This window comes from Sprattus sprattus, assembly GCF_963457725.1.
Source record: "Sprattus sprattus genome assembly, chromosome: 10".
Lineage (NCBI taxonomy): Eukaryota > Metazoa > Chordata > Actinopteri > Clupeiformes > Clupeidae > Sprattus > Sprattus sprattus.
Genome location: NC_137908.1, coordinates 6,140,915 through 6,159,179, shown reverse-complemented (window position 1 = coordinate 6,159,179; position 18,265 = coordinate 6,140,915). Strand labels below are relative to the sequence as shown.

The window sequence follows — 18,265 nt, the reverse complement described above, 5'->3', positions numbered from 1 at the left end:
CAGTAAAACATACAAATGTTAATGAATATATTAACCTTTGTATTATTTGAATAGCTTAGTAGTGAATACACAATAACAGGGTAGCTATGTTTATTTGGCACTAGGCCCAGTATATTATAAACAAAATTTTAGGCAATTTATATAGTAGGGGGTCCCTGCTCATCTCGCCATCAGTTTGGGGGTCCCTGGCCTGAAAAACGTTGAAGACCCCTGACTTAGAGCATTCTTTACTTCGCCACAATAATGTACCAAATTGGCTAATGCCAAATACGTGTTAAATAAAACACAATATTTGTTGTTTCCAAACTATCAATGAGTTAAGATATTTTACTAATGAAGCAGTACAATTACATTAATACAATTGAGAAGTTTCTTGGTTAAATACAGTTACGGATGATCGGTTTATAAAGTTGTGTCGTTGACAACAACAAAAAACAGTGAAAATCTCAAGCATCGTGAGGGAATGAGCTCTCTAAAAATTAAGCTGGATCACTTACCTACTACTACTAGCGTGCTAAGTAGATATTGTACAGTTGTATTGTGCATTGCGATAGTACTTCCGACGATAGTCGGAAGGAACTGTTGACGTGGTCCTACCGGCCAATAAACGGCAAGCAACTACATTCTGACCAATGAAGTTGGACACAGGAGGTGCGTCATTACTGTCATTACTGTGTTTCTGCACCAAAACTGTGTTCCGCGCGAAGAGTTGAAAGAGATTGTGCCAAAGAGAGAGAGAATGAGTGGATATTATGAGAAGCCAGCTGTAGGATTAACGTTAGACACCTTTCTACAAAGACGTAGTTAAAAGATAACAATGCTTTCCATTTTGATTCTTTTCTGTCTACCTGTATCGTCTGCCGGTAAGGTTTTTTTTTGTCTATTTATTTGCTGTAAGGGATCATGTAAAGTCCGGCGGCCATTATCGAAAAATAAATCACAACAGGACGAACTGGACCGCTTATTAAACGGTTACTTACCAAAACGATATAATTAAAACGATTGCTACGCAAAGCTTGAAACCTTAAAGTTATATTTGCGTAACGAGGAATGTCTTCTATCGTTTTGCTAAGTAACCGTATACTAAACCGGTCCGGATAATGTTAGTCCGCCGGTCAGTTCGTTCTGTCAGGGTTTATTTTTCTTTACTGACTGACTGACTATACATCATCACCTCACAATGTGTTAGGCCCCTTTTTTCATAGACAGATGTATTCTATACTTTTATTCATTCCTTATTATTCATTTGAATGATATACTTCATAATGTGATATTTTGTGATACTTAGTTTTGTAAAAATCACTTTGGTAGGCGGTAGACTATGACCTTCAGCACTAATTGCATCAACCATTTGTATCAGGATAGAACTAAAACTTTTCACTCCACAGCATTATGTCATCTTGCAGATTTCCTCATAATTTAGTGTCATCTCTCTGTGATGTGTACCTTTCAGTGATCCATTACCTGCGGTACTTCTACATGGCCACATCAGGAATCTCAAGCTTCCCAGAGTTTGTAGCAGTTGGAATGGTTGATGGTCTGGTCATCAATCAGTATGACAGCAACACACAAAATCTGGTTCCCAGGCAGCCATGGATGGATGAGCCTCTGGACCAGGAGTACTGGGACTCAGAGACCGAGCTGGCCAGGATGGCTGAGAGGGCCCTCAAGGAGGACATGAGGATTTTAAAAGAACGCTTTAATCAAACCAAGAGTGAGTTAACCGATCATGTCTGGGTGACACTGGACTATAAGACACTTAGCATCTGTTTCATACCAGTTTAATGGTTTGCCCTTCCACATAGTTTACATAACATGCAATGATGCCTTATGTTGTAATCAATAGAATATATTAAGGATGGTAATGCACAGTATGACCAAGATATCTACTCTAGTTAGCCAGCTAGCTGGCTGCTACCTTTCTCATAATTGTATGCCAGTATGATGTGTCGACAGAGCATGATGCTGCAATCTTTTCAATAAGAGTAGGGCTTTAAGACTGTGAGAAAACAAAGGGGGAGATTTAAACATTTACATGTGTGGTGTGGACAGAGCAGAACAGCTCTGCATCTAGTAGGAGTACGGACACCTGGTTTTTCAACCAATATGTTACAATAGTTGTTAATTTTTACAAGTCTTTATAAGCAAGGAGATTTGTTGTTGTTCATTACTCTGTGAATATATATTCCAGTTATTGTTCATTTTTCAAGAGAAAAACCATTCAGCTAGAAAAGATAATGGGCTCACCGTGCTTGTCTATGAGCCTTACCGTTTTATTTATTATTTTAGGTAGCTTTAACAGACATGCATTCATTTATCTAAACATTACACTTCTAATAAATGTTCTTTTGTCTATCAGGAGATCATGTTTTTCAAAGAAGGTATGGCTGTGAGTGGGATGATGAGAGTAACGTCACCAGTGGCTATGAGGACTATGGTTATAATGGAGAGGACTTCATCTCACTGGATCTGAACAACATGAGATGGGTGGCTGTGAAACCACTAGCAGCCCTGACCAAACACAAATGGGACCCCTACGAGTCCATTTTTAAAGGCAGGAATCAGTACTTCACCCAGGATTGCCATGATTGGCTGAAGAAGTATGTTGAGTTTGGGAACAGTTCTCTCGGGAGGAAAGGTACGGCAGCTCACACAACACTGATAGCAACAGAGGCCCTACAGCGGGCTGCATTTCTGTCATGTTTAAAGATCTTGCCATGTGTTGTTTCTGAAATGCTTTTGGCCTAATTGTGATTGTTTATTTGGATGGCCGCAGACATTTCTTCATGCTAAAAGTTGAAGAAGACATTACTTGAGATGTGGAAGTTAAAACATGAGCCTCTTTGTACTTGACAATGCATAACTGTTCCCATTGTTCATGTCTGCTTTGTCTTTAAATTGTTTTCTTTTTTATCTTAATCTCCTTCCCTTCTTCCTACAGACGCCCCTGAAGTGTCTCTGATCCAGAAGAAGTCATCTTCTACGGTGGTGTGCCACGCCACAGGGTTCTATCCAGCTCCGGTGAAGATCGTCTGGAAGATAGATGGAGAAGAGATGCAGGAGGATGTGGATGTGGGAGAGACGCTGCCCAATGGGGATGGAACCTTCCAGAAGAGAGCTGAGCTCACAGTGTCACCTGAGGAGAGAAAGAGAAGTCAGTACACCTGTGAAGTGGAACACAGTGGCGTACCAACACTCGTCACCCTGACTGAGGAAGAGGGTAAGATTGTTCAGGGACCAGACATAACTCATCAGCTACAGAGAACTGTTGTATAAAAAAACACTCATAGCCTTCTCATATACTATACTATTATGTATAATTGTACTATTATACAATCATAGCATAGATTTATTTTGTGTAAGAATGATTTTGTTATATCTGACGGGTGTTTTCCCCTATAGGAAACACTGTAGGCATTATTACTGGATGTGTGATTGCAGCTCTTATTATTGGAGTGGTGATTGGCGTGGCTATGATGAAGAAGAAAAGTGAGTTACCTTTATGTCATAATTTATGCAATTTCCACAATTATGTAAAATGATCTGTGTCTGCTTTCTGTCATTGATGATGCTTCAGTGTGTTAATGTAAATGTTCTCCATCTTTTTGTCTTGGCAGTCAACAAGAAGGCAGAACGTGAGTACATTTGTCACACCTTGTAATAATCTTAAATACCTCTAGACACTGGTCTTTGTGTATTTGCTACTTTCGGATATTTAAACTTGAGATGTTTATAATCCGAAAAAAATGTGATGCCTTGCTTTTATGTATTGACTTTTATATGTACAAATAAGTGCCCACCTTTGTCTTTTTAATGCAAATGCCTATCTGATTATAAGAGAAGTGCTTGTCAATTTGTAGTGAAAGCAGCGACGAAAAGAGAAAGGAAAGTGTGCATTTGTCGGACTGAGAATTTTAGTTCATAGTGTGAATCACATCTTTATTCAACATATGTTTATTCCTTCATCAGAGTCTTTCACATATTCTGTTGCCGCTGAAACCGCCGACATCGCCAGGCCCCTCCGTCACCCCCATGGCACCTACTGGTTCTGTGGCTCACGTATCGGCAGAGCAATGTCACGGTCAACAGACTCTTCAGGAGACGGAACCCCCGCAAAGAAACCAGGCCAGACTCTGTCTCTCCATCCATCCTGAAGCACTGTGCTGATCAGCTGTCTCCAGTGTTCAGACATTTTTACCTCCTCACTGGAGACATGCCACGTACCAGCCTGCTTCAAAACCTCAACCATCATCCCTGTCCCCAAAAAAAGAAAGAACCCAGCCCCACCCACCCCCATCACCCTGAGTGACTACAGAGTGATTGCTGGTTTTGCTCCCACCTACCTAACTGCTCTTGTAAGGGCAAATGTTACACCCAGGATGCTGCACTCGTCTGGTGAGGGTCGTTTGGCACTGCCGTCTGTTCAAATACAGCAATCCAGACTATTCTCATGTCTTGATGGAACGCACTGCCTAGCACAACCAGAGCAGGGATATCCCTCTCTACCTTTTAAGAAGCTTTTGAAAACCCAACTCTTCAGAGAGTACCTCCCTTCCTAACTGGCACTTCCACTAGTGCTTAACTTTAGGGATGGGTATCGTTTGGGTTTTTTCCGATACTGGTACATAACCGATACTTTTAAAACGATACCGGTGCCTAAACGGTGCCAGAACCGATACTTTTTTTTTTTTTTTAATTAAAGACATTAGGCTTATTTATTGCCAAGGCAAATAGTTTTCTTTAAATTTAACAATATATTAACTGTTTGAGGTATACTATAAATAAAAATAAATACAAAACACTTGGCTTCAAACCTTTTAACTTCAAACTATGAACAATATATTAACTTATAACAACTGTTTACAGTATACTTAAATAAATATAAATAAATACATAACAAACTCTGTACACACACTTCACACTTCAGTAATACTTTTGCAGAAATATGAGCATGTTTGCCTCAGAGTAAAACAAATATTAATTAGTTTGCATTTATTTAAACCCACTGGTTTCGTGAATGTGTACTGCCCCTTTAAAAGTTTAGCTTCAGGGCCTCTTGAGTTCTCTCCCCCATTTTCACGCAATTTTGTTGTTGCATATGCTGCACGTCGCGTTGTTTGAATCTTTTTGTGCGAAATACAGCCACACTTTTGATCGTTTACCTTTCGACATTTTCTCCGTTATATTGATGGCTAGCTCTGTTTGTGCTTGCTCTGTGCAAGGCTGCCTGCTCTTCGCTGTCAGACTGTTGCAATGTTATTGTAGCGTCCAAGTTAGTGCTCTCTTAAGAACTCACATTGAGAAGGAATATCTTTGGATGAGACGGTAGCTCTCCGTTTAATAAAGCGTATCCAACTTCTGCTTAGAACAACCACACTTATCTTGAAACCGAAACCACACACAAGTCGAGGCGCTGCTCGTTGCGGAACATGAGATCCAGTGGGCGTGACCGGACCTAGGTCCAGTTGGCGGGGCTAACGTGATCCACGACAAGGCAGGAAGGGCAACGATAACAACGATAACTAAGGTGAATTTGAACATGCTCAAATGCTTGTCTCGTTGGCAAGAAAAGTTCTAATATATGACCCCCAACTGAAACAACGAAACGGGTTCTGTTTACTTGCGTTGATGTAAGTTTAAGGCTAGGTTACGAAGTATATTAGCCCAATAGCCTGAAAATGCATTGAAAACTGCCTGGAGTGCTAACGTTAGCAACCGTTAGCCTACTAGCTCGGTAGGCTGAATGGGAAAATTCAACTTCCACCCCCAAAGAGGCTCGTTAATGTCTCTCCCATGTTTGAAATGTCAAACGCTTTGCCACCACACAACCCACATTTTGCTTGTCCTGGGTAAATGATCGACATGAAAATATGAATATAACGAATTTCCATGACTTTTCCAGGTTTTTCATGACGGATAAACCCTGATTGTCGAACCAGATGCAAAGAGATACGGAAAAAGTCCTTTATGCTATTGAATTATAGTAGGTTCAGGTAGCCTATCAGACCACATTACAGACGTGCATGCTCATGCGTAGACCACTCTATTTAAAACATTTAAGTTTTTAATAAATAATGGAATTAATCTCACTTTCAACAACCTTTTTTGTCGTAAAGTAATAACAATTGATGGCAGTAGTGTTAAAGATAACCAGAGAGAGGTGGGCACAATTACATTAAAAAGTATTTTGTTACAATTACAAAACCTCTGCAGGCCCTGGGTGCCACTCAAGACAGGGATGAATTAACACAAAACAATAGTGTGATGACTTAAGGTTAGCAGGTTGAGACACTTGCAAGGATTTGCTTGCACTTGTAAGTTGAAGTCCCAGGGAGTCTGGCTTGGCTGCACTCTGGCCACTTAAAGGAACGATTCATGATTAAATGTCATCCTTGAAGGAAACAGCTAAATCTCACCTATCAGTGGAGATCTAACTGAAAAGTTAGATTTTTCCCCAGCATCAAGTGAATGAGACACACATAAACTTGAACATTTGCAATTCCTTAATGAGAATACCTGATGTAAAGGCTGGTAGGATGAGTCACTAGAATAATTGTCATAACTGCATGTAGACAGTGTAATACAGAAAGAACACAGGAAAAGTAGATTTGGACTTTATTTAAACAATGGCAAAATACCGCATCGAAAAGATAACCAGCACCTTACTCTTGCAGGTATCTGAGATACACATAAAAAAATAAAAATAAATAAAAATATAATTTAAATACTGCTATAAATATATCAAAGTGCATTTAAGATGCCAAAAACAATCACATCTTTGGGCCCAGGACATCAGAAAAAAACATGACATATATAATTTAACCTAGACCTCAGTCTGATTTTCAGGGGTGTTGGATGCTTGGTGGACTACAACGGTTTCACACCATGAGTATAATCAGTAAAGTCGAAGTCATGCATATCTATTTCACAGTTAATATACACTTATCATCTGGATATACACACAATGGTAACAGATAAAGCAGATGACAGGTGTTATTATTATTATTATATATTATTATTATTTTCAAAATGACCAGTAGTAAAATCAACCCTCGTTCCCGATTCAGGGTCAGTTTATTAGGGCTTATTGGAAACAGGCGGTTGCTGTCTTATCATTTGTCAGACGTCGGCACAGCACTCGATTGGCTGCTTGCAGGACGTGGTAGCGCTGACGATGATGGCGTCTCTGCACATGCTCATTGGTGATTGGTTAACATTGGTCAAGTTAAACAAAGGAGATGTCCTCAGCAGCACAAATCTGGCAGAACTCGCTACAGTACTCTGGGTGGGTGTCTTCGCTCATACTTCCAAGATTAGTATGTAGACCGACTTACTTGGCATATTGAACACAGTCTTCCTGTGAAGGTCCATCACGACGACTGCTGGATGGTAACCACACTTGATGCATGAGTATGAATAGTCGTGTGATGTCAACGCTTCAAAGTGCATGTATGCATGCAGAATTCTGGCCTTTCGTGGAAAAGTCTGACCTGTTGTGCTCTCCAACACCTCTATGACGCGACTCACAGCATGATGGGTCTATACAGAAGAGTAGAAAGCTGGTTGTGAACACCCTGTTATCAAACAGAACTAAACAAATTAATACATAAATAAGACCAAACCTGCAGTGAGTTGCGCAGTATCATGCACAGATGGAGCGATATCAATAAGTGGTCATCAAAATTATGCATTCCAGCAGTCCACTCCTGGTATCTGTAATAATGTCCACACTGGCACAGTCGATAATACGTAGAAAATCCTGTATGTACAGATGTGTTATTGCAGGTGTAAACAATCACTTCAAAATGACACAATAACAAAGACTTCAGTTGGCCACAGCTTTTCTGAAACTCACCCTCAATAATACCTGTGTAGGTAACTAGGCGTGCCTTGGATGTTATCAGGACAGGCCCAGATAGATCACACTGGCATAGTGAGCAGTGGGTCTCAGTGGGGATCAGATGCCTTTCGTGTGTCATTACAGGATGCATCACACCAGTAGGTAGTTTGGCTGGCAGCTTTTTATTTTCCAGCAGATACTCCACCATCCTCTTGAGACCCTCACCACTTGGAGGGTAAGTTGTTCTATTCTGTGGAGGGGTCTCTGATGGTACAGGGTGGTGAGTTGGTGAGGAAGTTAAGAGCTCCCTGTGCTCCTGAAAAACGTGCCATTTGGCTATGCCCTTGTGCAGACACGATGCTCTGGGTTTGGCACAGGGGCAATGCCATGTACTGGTGGAGCTGTTGTAACCCACAGTCACTCTTCCCAGTCTGCTCCAGTAAGCAACTTTGGGCTCAAAGATGGAAATGAGCACCTTTGAGGAAGGGCCTCCAATGTTGAGAACGACAGACAGGGGGACTCCCTCCACTGCTGCCATCGTCTTTCTGGCCAAACAGTTGACTTTTGTCTGTTCCCCAAAAACCCTTTCCTCAACCATTGCTGTTAGCAGGTCCTCCTCCAGAGCAGCTGGATCCCTGTCAGCCCTAGAACAAAACTGGAGGGACTTAAGGTGCATGCATTCGAAATTCTCGAGACCACTACGGGCTGCAAAGTCCAAATTTGAGGCACATTCATCGGACTCGCACATGAATGCAGGTTGGGGTCCGGATCTCTTCTGGACATGCACCACTGAGCAGGGTCTCCTGAATGACTTTTCCACAGCATATATACCATTCACTGGATCTATACACTGGGATGGCAGGTGGTGAGAGCCAGTGACCTCAGTGACCTTTGCGGAGTGTTTCCTCTGAATGTGCAGACGCAAATTTTTTTTGTTGAGTGTGAGTCCACAGTGCGTGCACCGCACTGTTTTCTGCACACGGGACAGGTTGGACAATTGGGTTTCGGGAAGTGGTTGGACGTAGACATGGATGGGGGCAGTAGGAGAAATTGACACTTGTTTGCAGGCCTCCAAGTGTTTAACGATTTGCACCCTTCTTATCACTGTTGTGTTACAGTAAACACAATGAAAGTGAGCCTGGTCTCTGCACTGTAAATTGCATTTCACAATCCGATAGTCTGAAAAAGAATACGTAAAGGGGTAAGGGGTAACATAACTGCATCGTACAACAATGGTTAAACCATGCTGCGTGCTTCTGCTGAGGTAGTAAGAGACGGCCTTACTGTCGTGTTTCAGTGCAGATGCGATATGGTTGTGGACGTGGTGGTCCACAACATGTCGGTCCTTTACAGGTCGGAACACAGATTCCTTACAAAAAGGACAGTGAAAACCTGTGCAGCATTTCTGACATTTCTGCAAGTCAACTTGCCCTTCTTTAAGGATGGTTATGTGCATCTACAGAGAACATAAAAAAATGACCACACAGAAAGAACACTCAGTATAATGGATGTGAGTGAGTATGTGTGTGTGTGTGTGTGTGTGTGTGTGTGTGATCTGAGCATGGATTATTTTACGAGTATAAATGGCGTTATTTGTGACAAAGTGGGCGTGATGCCAAACAGATAACACGTTCGGATTGAGGAACAGGCACATAGTCGGGTGAGATCTAATTGGCCAAGGGGTCAGCCAAAGAAAAGATAGATGGGTGTGGCCATCGTCATAGTTATAATACACCTAATCGAGAGTCAGTTTGTCCGCTTGTTCTGAGCGCTTAAAAGTAAAGACGCGGATCGCGCCTCAGTGAGTGTCAAGCGACAGCTCTAGCCATGGTTTTATCACCACTGAGAATAATAAATACACAACTTGACTGTTTTGATGTGGAATACTGTAGCCTACTCCTTGATAACTTGATAAGAGACTACATGACACAATAAACAATCGGACTACATGTCGGACACTGCTGGATATCTTGAGCACCTCAACATCACCAGAAAGGTTGTTCCTAATGCTATTCATTGCTTTGACTACCTCATAGACTTTAAGACTAATGATAGAAGGGTTAATATGATGATGCCACGTTCAACCAATTAAAGAAACGTACGTGACAACTTAATCAAGCGCACCGGTGGGCGTAGGACACTTCATTTACAAATGTTACTCTGACTTTGATGACCACTATGTCATTCATTCACAAGTTCAGTACGTTCACCAATACTAACAAATCTTATCTTACATTAGGCTAGTGATCGTTAAATCCAGTTTGCGTTGGTAAAAGGGCACCTACCTTTGTGATCGCTATACAGCCTTTTTCTCAGCAACTCAGCTCACGCAGCTCACTGATAAAGAAGTTACCTCAGACTGACAAAACTGACAGCTCAAACCACAGAAAGTTACTGAGAATTGCTGACGACATCAATAAGACCCAATTACCATCAAGATGTGTAGGTAACTGGGGATTGTAACACGTTCATGCCAAAGGCAACCAATAACACGGCATAGACACCATGCCACCTATTACAGCGATATTAATTCAAGGAATGACGTTTTTTTTACCCACTGTCTCTGGGGTAAATCAAAGTTTAAGTAGCCTATCCTAACCCTAGATATATTGCAGACAGTAATCGTTAAGAAGCAGTGGCGGCTCCTGAAAAAATTCTCAGGGGGGGCAATTTTTTTTTTATGATTAAGGCGACCTATTCAGTAGGTACATTAAGTTATCCGATTTACTCATGCAGCAATACCTTTTTTTCCACTATTGGCAGCAACCAACAGTAATATCTCCCCTCTTTCTACATAGCTAGAGTAGCAAGATACAAGTGGAACGCTATGGAAGAAAGTTACATTCAGGAGCCTTCATAAGCAAACATGATGTGGCTCCACATTAAATTATCCCACTTTTTCGTTATCCACACGTCTCAAATGTTGTATGTTGTAACATAGCTGAACAGGACACATGATATGTCCACTAACAACATAAAGTCAACATACGTCAAAACCAACGATATTTATTGACTGAACTTGAAAGTATTGGCTTACAAAAGCAAAATAAGTCATCACATAAAAAATTATTCAAAGATAGTTCACACTGTGAAACCTATGAAAAGTGACAGTGGTAAATAGAAATACAGACCGCGTTAGCCACTTCACGACCGCGATTTTCTTTTGTTCCAATTTTCCTCCCTTTGTAGAAAACTGTTGAATGGATACTTTTGGTCTAGGAAGTCCTAATTGTTTTTTTGGTCAATTTATCTTCATTATTACGCTGACTAAAAAGAAGTTTCTGTCAAAGAGCGGATGGAATTGTTGTGCTGAACAGGTGCCATCTTGACATACCTTTGTCGAAGCTGTGTGACGTCCTCATTGGCTTTTACCATAGCCTTTTGCGTCGCTTACTTATGACTAGACTTGGAGGGGCGAGCCCTCCCGGAAGCCATAGAGAATGCATTGAGAGCATTTAACATGGGAGTCAATGGGAGAGGTCTGGGGCGATTTTCATTTCGTCCCAGATCGCCCTGAAGGGGCGGGGCCATTTGAATCTTGACTCTAGGCTGACTGAATGACTGTTACCTGATTCGACAATGACATACAGAGGCAGATAAGACGGTCTAGTGGTAGAATCCGACAGAAAAAATATATGAAATTTACATTTACATGTAGTCGTGCGATTGAATTTATACATCAGGAATTTTTTTTTTATTATAATTTTTTTTTTTTTTTCCTTCTTCCTTTTCCCATAGGCAGTGCGTCGCCCAATCGCCCTTATGGACGAGCCGCCACTGTTAAGAAGTGGAATGGGATTGCATTATAGCTAACTTAAAACATGGAGCATACAACGATGAGCTAGCAAACAAAACAAAAAGAATAACACTTCAGAGACACGAATGAAATGTTAGGTTCTTTATTATTAAAATGAACTTACATCTGCACAATATAAACAAGCCTCTGAAGATGCGTCTTCTGCGATACTCCATGACCTCCAAACTAGCGAACATGAACATTATGAATGAGGACAGTCACTGCCATTCGTACATTATTCAAAAACGCGCGGGGGAGGTGTGGGGTGTCGTTATCCAACCAGATGTGGAGTGTGGCGGCGCGTCATATTTAGACCGTCGCATGGTAACGACCATAACGGCAGCGTTCCTCTGTTGCCCCGCCCACTGGACCTAGGTCCGGCCACGCCCACTGGATCTCATGTTCCGCAGCGAGCAGTACTTGCGCAAGTCAACCCATTACCATGGCAACTCCTCAACACAAATCCCGTTTCCACTAGTCCCATACGGAATGCAGCGTGAGCGACACAGGCGAGAGTCTATATTGGGAGATGGAGCAGTTTTATATGTGCCCCACGAAATCTGTTATCAACACAAAAAAGTATACAGATCGTACTCAGAAAGATCTACGCCACTAACGTTACTTCTCGTTAGCTATCGCTAGTTTTGTTAAATTATAAAAAATTTAATAAAAAAAAAAAAAAATTATCTGCTCAGGCACCGAAAGGAAGCACCGAAATCTGCGTTGCATTTCGGTCCGGGTAGGTATCGGTTGTATGGAACCGGTGCCGTATTGGTACCGGTTCTCGGTACCCAACCCTACTTAACTTGCACTTCTTATTTTCTATTTTGTTTTTCTATTTCTATGTAAAGTAGTATTTATTGTTACACTTGGGGCCGTATTCACAAAGAATCTTAGGGCTAAAAGTAGGTCATAAGTGGCGAATTTAGGAGAAACTCCTAAAAATAATGGGCGTGTCAGTCTTAAATGTAGGACTCCTAATTTTTTTTACTAAGAGCAATTCACAAAATATTTTATCCCTAAAAGTAGCACCTAAGTCTAGGACAGCTTAAAACTCCTCATGAGGACTCCTAAATCACTAAGACCTATTCACAAAAAATCGTAAGATGGCTGCAGCCGACTTGGAATTGATAAAAGACATTGCTTAAACCGTGAAGGTATTAATATTGTCGTAGAATTAGCGCGGGATGCAATGACGCCTTTAAACAACGATGTGTCCCGAAGTGAAATGTTTGGAAACATAAAGATTTTTGTTTGGCTTCGCGGAAAACGCAACTGACGACACTGGGAATCATCAGTCAGCCGTTTAATTCATCAAACTATCAACGCACTGTAGACCCCACATCATCCAACAGTTTATCCAGACAATCGCTTATTACACAATATCAAAGTAAATTCCATGGCGATCGCAGGAATGTCCAGTGACGGGACACACATTACAATAATTCGTCCACCGTGGCCTGGATGTACCGATGACTGGTGCATTTCAACGGAGAGCGGTCGCAGGTTTTTGAGAACTTACCAGCTGGATGCCGCTGGGGTGACAGTGGCTATTGGGACCAGACCAGTAGGCTTTCGCCTAGGCTACGGTTCACGTTCGTTTCGCTTTGATCAATTAAGATTGGAGGGCTTGAAGGGCCGTATGTGCTGATATTTGAAGTGGTCAAGGGCTGGAAATATAATATCCTAACAGTTTGCTGGGTGCTTTAATTATTACTGCCTTGATTACATGCAATTGCCATATTTTATATTGATCGCTTTATATTTCTCTTAACGTGCTAAGTGTCATTCCCGTTGGATGCACAAACTTGTCATCATGCGTGTGCATTCTGCTAACTGCACTGTCCATAACTATTTAATATGACTTAATTTGAAGCCTAGGTTATTCTCTTATTTTCAGTCGATATAGTGGGATTGTTAGAGAGACGTCACAAATGAGTTTTTAATGAGAGAGCCTGTCAACAACCAATCACCGTCCTCACCCCTTCTAAACTCGTGCATGAGAAGCGACGTCATCCATAGCAACGGAGTTTTTATCTTAAGCTTAGGAGTTGGTATTATCCTTAGTATGAGTAGGTCTCAGAGCCGTTGTGAATCACTTTTAAGAAATTACTCCTACGTAAAAGGTTTTAGCGCGAGTTAGGAGCACTCCTAGTGGTAAGATAAAAGGCTTTGTGAATACGGCCCTTGGTCTCTATTGCTCGTAGCTTGACTGTTCTCTCTCTTGTACGTCATTTTAAGGCATAAGATGGTTTTACTGAGTAAAGATATGTGGTACTGTTAATGTTACATACAGTATGTCTTACATAAACTACAGTCCAATGCACTTCTGCTATTGGCTTAGCTACTTTCCTTTAAGATGTGAAATCATTTTTTATTATAAACTCAGGTAAAAAGCATTCTTTCAGTCCTTTGCTACTGAATATATTAAGTCTTATATTTTGTATTTATTTCCTGTGAAATAACTGTAACTGTGAAGTAAATTTTGTAAGCTATTTAAAGTAAAAAAGATGGTTTGACTGAATAAAGGTGTATGGTATAAACCTGTTTCTATTATGTTGTCAGAAATGCTACATATGCTTGCAAATTGCTCATAGCTTTAAGTCCAATGGATTAAATAGAATTTCTGCTTTATGTCTTACATATTTTCTTCTTAAGCTGTACGTTAAATTAATTTTTGAATTCTAAAATCGCCTGAAAGGCGTCTACATCCATTCTTTCAGTGCTGTGCTGTTGAACTGGATATTGCAAGTGTATCCATGAATTCTAACTCATTGCATGATCCAGACATTGTATTTTCAAATTGTATCACGTCATCACCAGTGCACTGCACCTAATCAGATCCCTGTCTGGGGCTTATGTCTTATCCGCAAACATATTTAAACCACAGACTAATAATTCTCTACATCACACAGTGATTAAACAGTAAAGTATGGTCTATTTTAGGGGGGGGGGGTGAGCATACGGTGGGCTGAGATTTGGTCAAGCTCTCTGTTAGCAACCAATACACAGAGAGTATGGGTGTATAACAGCAAAAATATTAAATTAAAGTACTCACTCTGCGTATTAACACTCACACTGCATCATGGGACCATTTACATCACCACACACACACATGCAGGGAAGCACACAATCCCCCTGTACACTACAGTATCATTATGTCACATCAACAAAGAGCCAGCATTCATTTCCAAATCAGAATCATGTTTATTGGCCAAGTAAGTTTGCAAAGACAAGGAAATTGACTCCGGGTTAAGTGGCTCTCAGTGTATATACAAAATATACATCACACTGGTCTAAGACATCTATACAGGGAGGAATGGCTATATACAGGAGCTGTGAACTGTAAACACAACAAATAGTGCAAAGAAGTGGAGAGAGCAAGAAGTACAAATGTCAGGAGTTGGACACATGGTTCTCCTGTTGTGCAGTCATTAGTGTAGAGGGAGAGGAGCAGCAGAGAGAGCACACATCCCTGATGTGCACTAGTGCTGACTGACAGGGTGGTGGATAGTATTTCACCCAGCCTCACCTGCTGCTTCCTGTCTATTAGGAAGTTTTAAATCCACTGACAGACCAAGGCGGGCACAGTGAGCTGGGTGAGTTTGGTGAGGAGGACTTCTGTGATGATGGTGTTAAAAAGCCAAGCTGAAGTCTACAAACAGCATCCTTGCATAGGTCCCTGGGGAGTCAAGGTTTTGCAGGATGTAGTGCAGCCCCATGTTGACTGCATCATCCACTGAATGGAGGGTCCAGCAGGGGGCCTGTGATGCCCTTCAGATGGGTCAACACCAGTCTTTCAAAGGATTTCATGACCATAGACGTCAGGGCGACGGGCCTGTAGTCATTTAGTCCAGTGATGGAATGTTTCTTAGGGACTAGGATGATGGTGTAGTGCTTGAAGCATGTACGAGAGAGTGCGACAAAGAGGTGGCCAATGAAAGACTCACAAATTCAATGTTTTCAGTGTTTTTCATAGTCCAGTCCAGGTTTAATGAAAGTGTGAATCACTTTCTGTGCATGACAAAGGTCAGAATTTTGATGTGTAGACAATCACCTCAGTTTTGCGTCCAGTAAATACTGATGATTCCCGTAGTTTATGTTGTCTGACTGCATGTGTGATACAACTGTGTCTGTCTACTTCACTACATGACTAGTTTTCCACCTATACTGTGTGAGCCCAATTAAGGTAGAGCGTCATCTAGTATCCCAAACAAGGTTAAACCATAAACCCCAATGGCTCCTACATATACAAATAGCCAAAGTAGGCTTATTTTATTATTGGCATCGGCTACAGAATCAGAACATTAATTTGTGCAGTATTGCCACCGATTCCATAGCAGCAGTTTGAATATTATCGGCCTGGAAGGTTTTTTTCATGCCAGTAGTATATCAACTGTTGTCACAGTAGACTTGTCCGTAGATGCTTTTCTGTATGGTTTAATCCCAATAGCAGTAGGGAACATGGTGTTTGTCAGTGGATGGCTACAACAAATATTTATTAAGGGCATGGGGGGGAGCTGGATTGTGGGCTTACGGCAGAGGCGGGGCGGGGCGTGGCGTGGCCGGGGGGGATATGTCACTCTTGCCCATCTTCAAAACTTGAGAGCCCTGCTATCATTTGATACAATTTCCTGTTTGATACAAGTACAACCACCTGGTCTGGCGAATGCCAACTGAAATTAGGTTCCCATATATTTTCTACTGGCATTGTAGTATTACCAGTTGGATGATGAAATACAGTAGCCTAGCCTACTAGGTCAGGTAGGCTACTTGTCGCAACCTCACAGCAGAAGCCTGATAATCCAATTTGAATCGTGTTGATGCTTTGTTTCTTGACTTTATTTCTTGATCTATTCCCCTTTTATGTAGTTATTCTGATAAATGATACCTTTCATAGCACTTCTTTGCTTTTGCATCATTTCTTTTGATGGTTTCCAGGTCAGGCGACACTGGCCGCAGGTCCTCTTTCAGGACTGGAAATGTTGTGCGGATCTCTCGACCAATCAACAGCCTACTCAAGTCAAGTCAAGTCAAGTCTTTTATTGTCAGATACACAGAACAACAGAGTTGGACTGGGCACTGAAATGCTTAGGACAGGACACCATACCACACTACCATAACCTAACAAGACATAACATAACATAACATATAAACATAAAAACATATAAGTACTCCAACATGATATAACATAACATAACAATAAGTACTGAACATAAGATAAACACATGAAGAGACTGGGTAGTAGACCTACTAGATAAACAATAAATATACAATATAGATACTAAACATAAATACACATACTAAACAGATACTAAACAGATAAACAACATTCATGACTGAACATGAGCTGGACTGAAAAAGTAGTGCAAACAGCAGTAAAAGTGAGCCAATGAAGAGTAAAGTGGCGAGTGTAAAGTGAGGAGCTGCATTATTGTTCATTTAGGAGTCTGATGGCCTTAGGTTAGAAACTGTTCTCCAGTCTGCGGGTGCGAGACTGGATACTTCGGAACCGCCTACCAGAAGGCAGCAGGGTGAACAGTTTGAAGGATGGGTGATGACAGTCTTTTAGGATCCTGCCAGCTCTTCGGAGGCATCTTGTGAGGTAGATGTCCTGAAGGGATGGGAGTTTCCTGCCGATGATGAACTCAGTGGATCTGACCACACTGCGTAGGGCCTTACGGTCCATGGCTGTGCAGCTTCCAAACCACACTGAGATGCAACCAGTCAAGATGCTTTCTATAGTGCATCTATAGAAGTTGGTGAGGATGTCTGGATTCATGACAAACTGCCTGAGTCTCCTCAGGAAGAAGAAACGTTTCCGGGCAGCTTTGACCACCTTGTCAGTGTGGGCAGACCAGGTGAGATCATTGCTGATGTTGATCCCGAGGAACTTGAAGCAGCTGACCTTTTCCACTTCAGATCCGTTGATGTGTAGGGGTGTATGCTCCACCCCCTGCCGTCTCCTAAAGTCCACAATCATCTTCTTCGTTTTACTGGTGTTGAGAGAGTTTATTTTCCTGACACCAAGTTGTTAGGGTGTGAACCTAGCAAGACACTCTCTTGTTGGTTCTGTTGGAGTTGAACGGTAACTTAAAATTGCCAAGTGGGGGTAATTTTGTTTCAAGATCCATTTTGCCATCTTTACAGCACGTTCAGCCATGCCGTTGGATTGTGGAAAAAGAGGACTTGAAGTCACATATTGGAAATCATACTCTGCTGCAAAGCATCTGAACAGTTCGGCTGTGCACAATTCACCGTTATCGGTAATTAACTCTTCTGGTGTTCCGTAACGTACAAAGATGCTTTTCAGCTTTTGTTTGTCTGTTTCTGAGTTTGTCTTTGGCAGTTCCAAGATCTCGAGCCATCTTGAAAAGTAGTCAATTACAATTAAGTACTGACGACCCTTATGCTCACACAAGGCAGCAGCTTCTGCCAAGGTAGGTGTGGCGGTGGTGTCGTGAGCAGCGGTTACGGAGTACGCCATATTCTCACACCACCATACCATCCTGCGTCAAAAGGAGCAGCGGAATGAGCACTACAGACTTTCAAGAAAGTCTGGACACGACTGGAAGCACAGTCTGTGTCACCCCATCTACGGCCTGCTCTATTCCTATTCACATATCGAA

The 18,265-nt window shown here is 41.6% G+C and overlaps 1 protein-coding gene across 1 annotated transcript; it reads left to right on the top strand.

Annotated features, from left to right (window-relative positions):
* Positions 1–632: 632 nt before the first annotated feature.
* On the top strand, positions 633–4,154 carry LOC308371747 (major histocompatibility complex class I-related gene protein-like; the record flags this gene model as incomplete). Its single annotated transcript, XM_080846734.1, has 7 exons — positions 633–651; positions 1,454–1,714; positions 2,360–2,638; positions 2,942–3,220; positions 3,403–3,489; positions 3,618–3,635; positions 3,970–4,154. The coding sequence occupies 7 exons, from the start codon at positions 633–635 to the stop codon at positions 4,152–4,154; spliced, it is 1,128 nt and encodes a 375-aa protein (XP_080702860.1).
* Between the last annotated feature and the right edge of the window lie 14,111 nt (positions 4,155–18,265).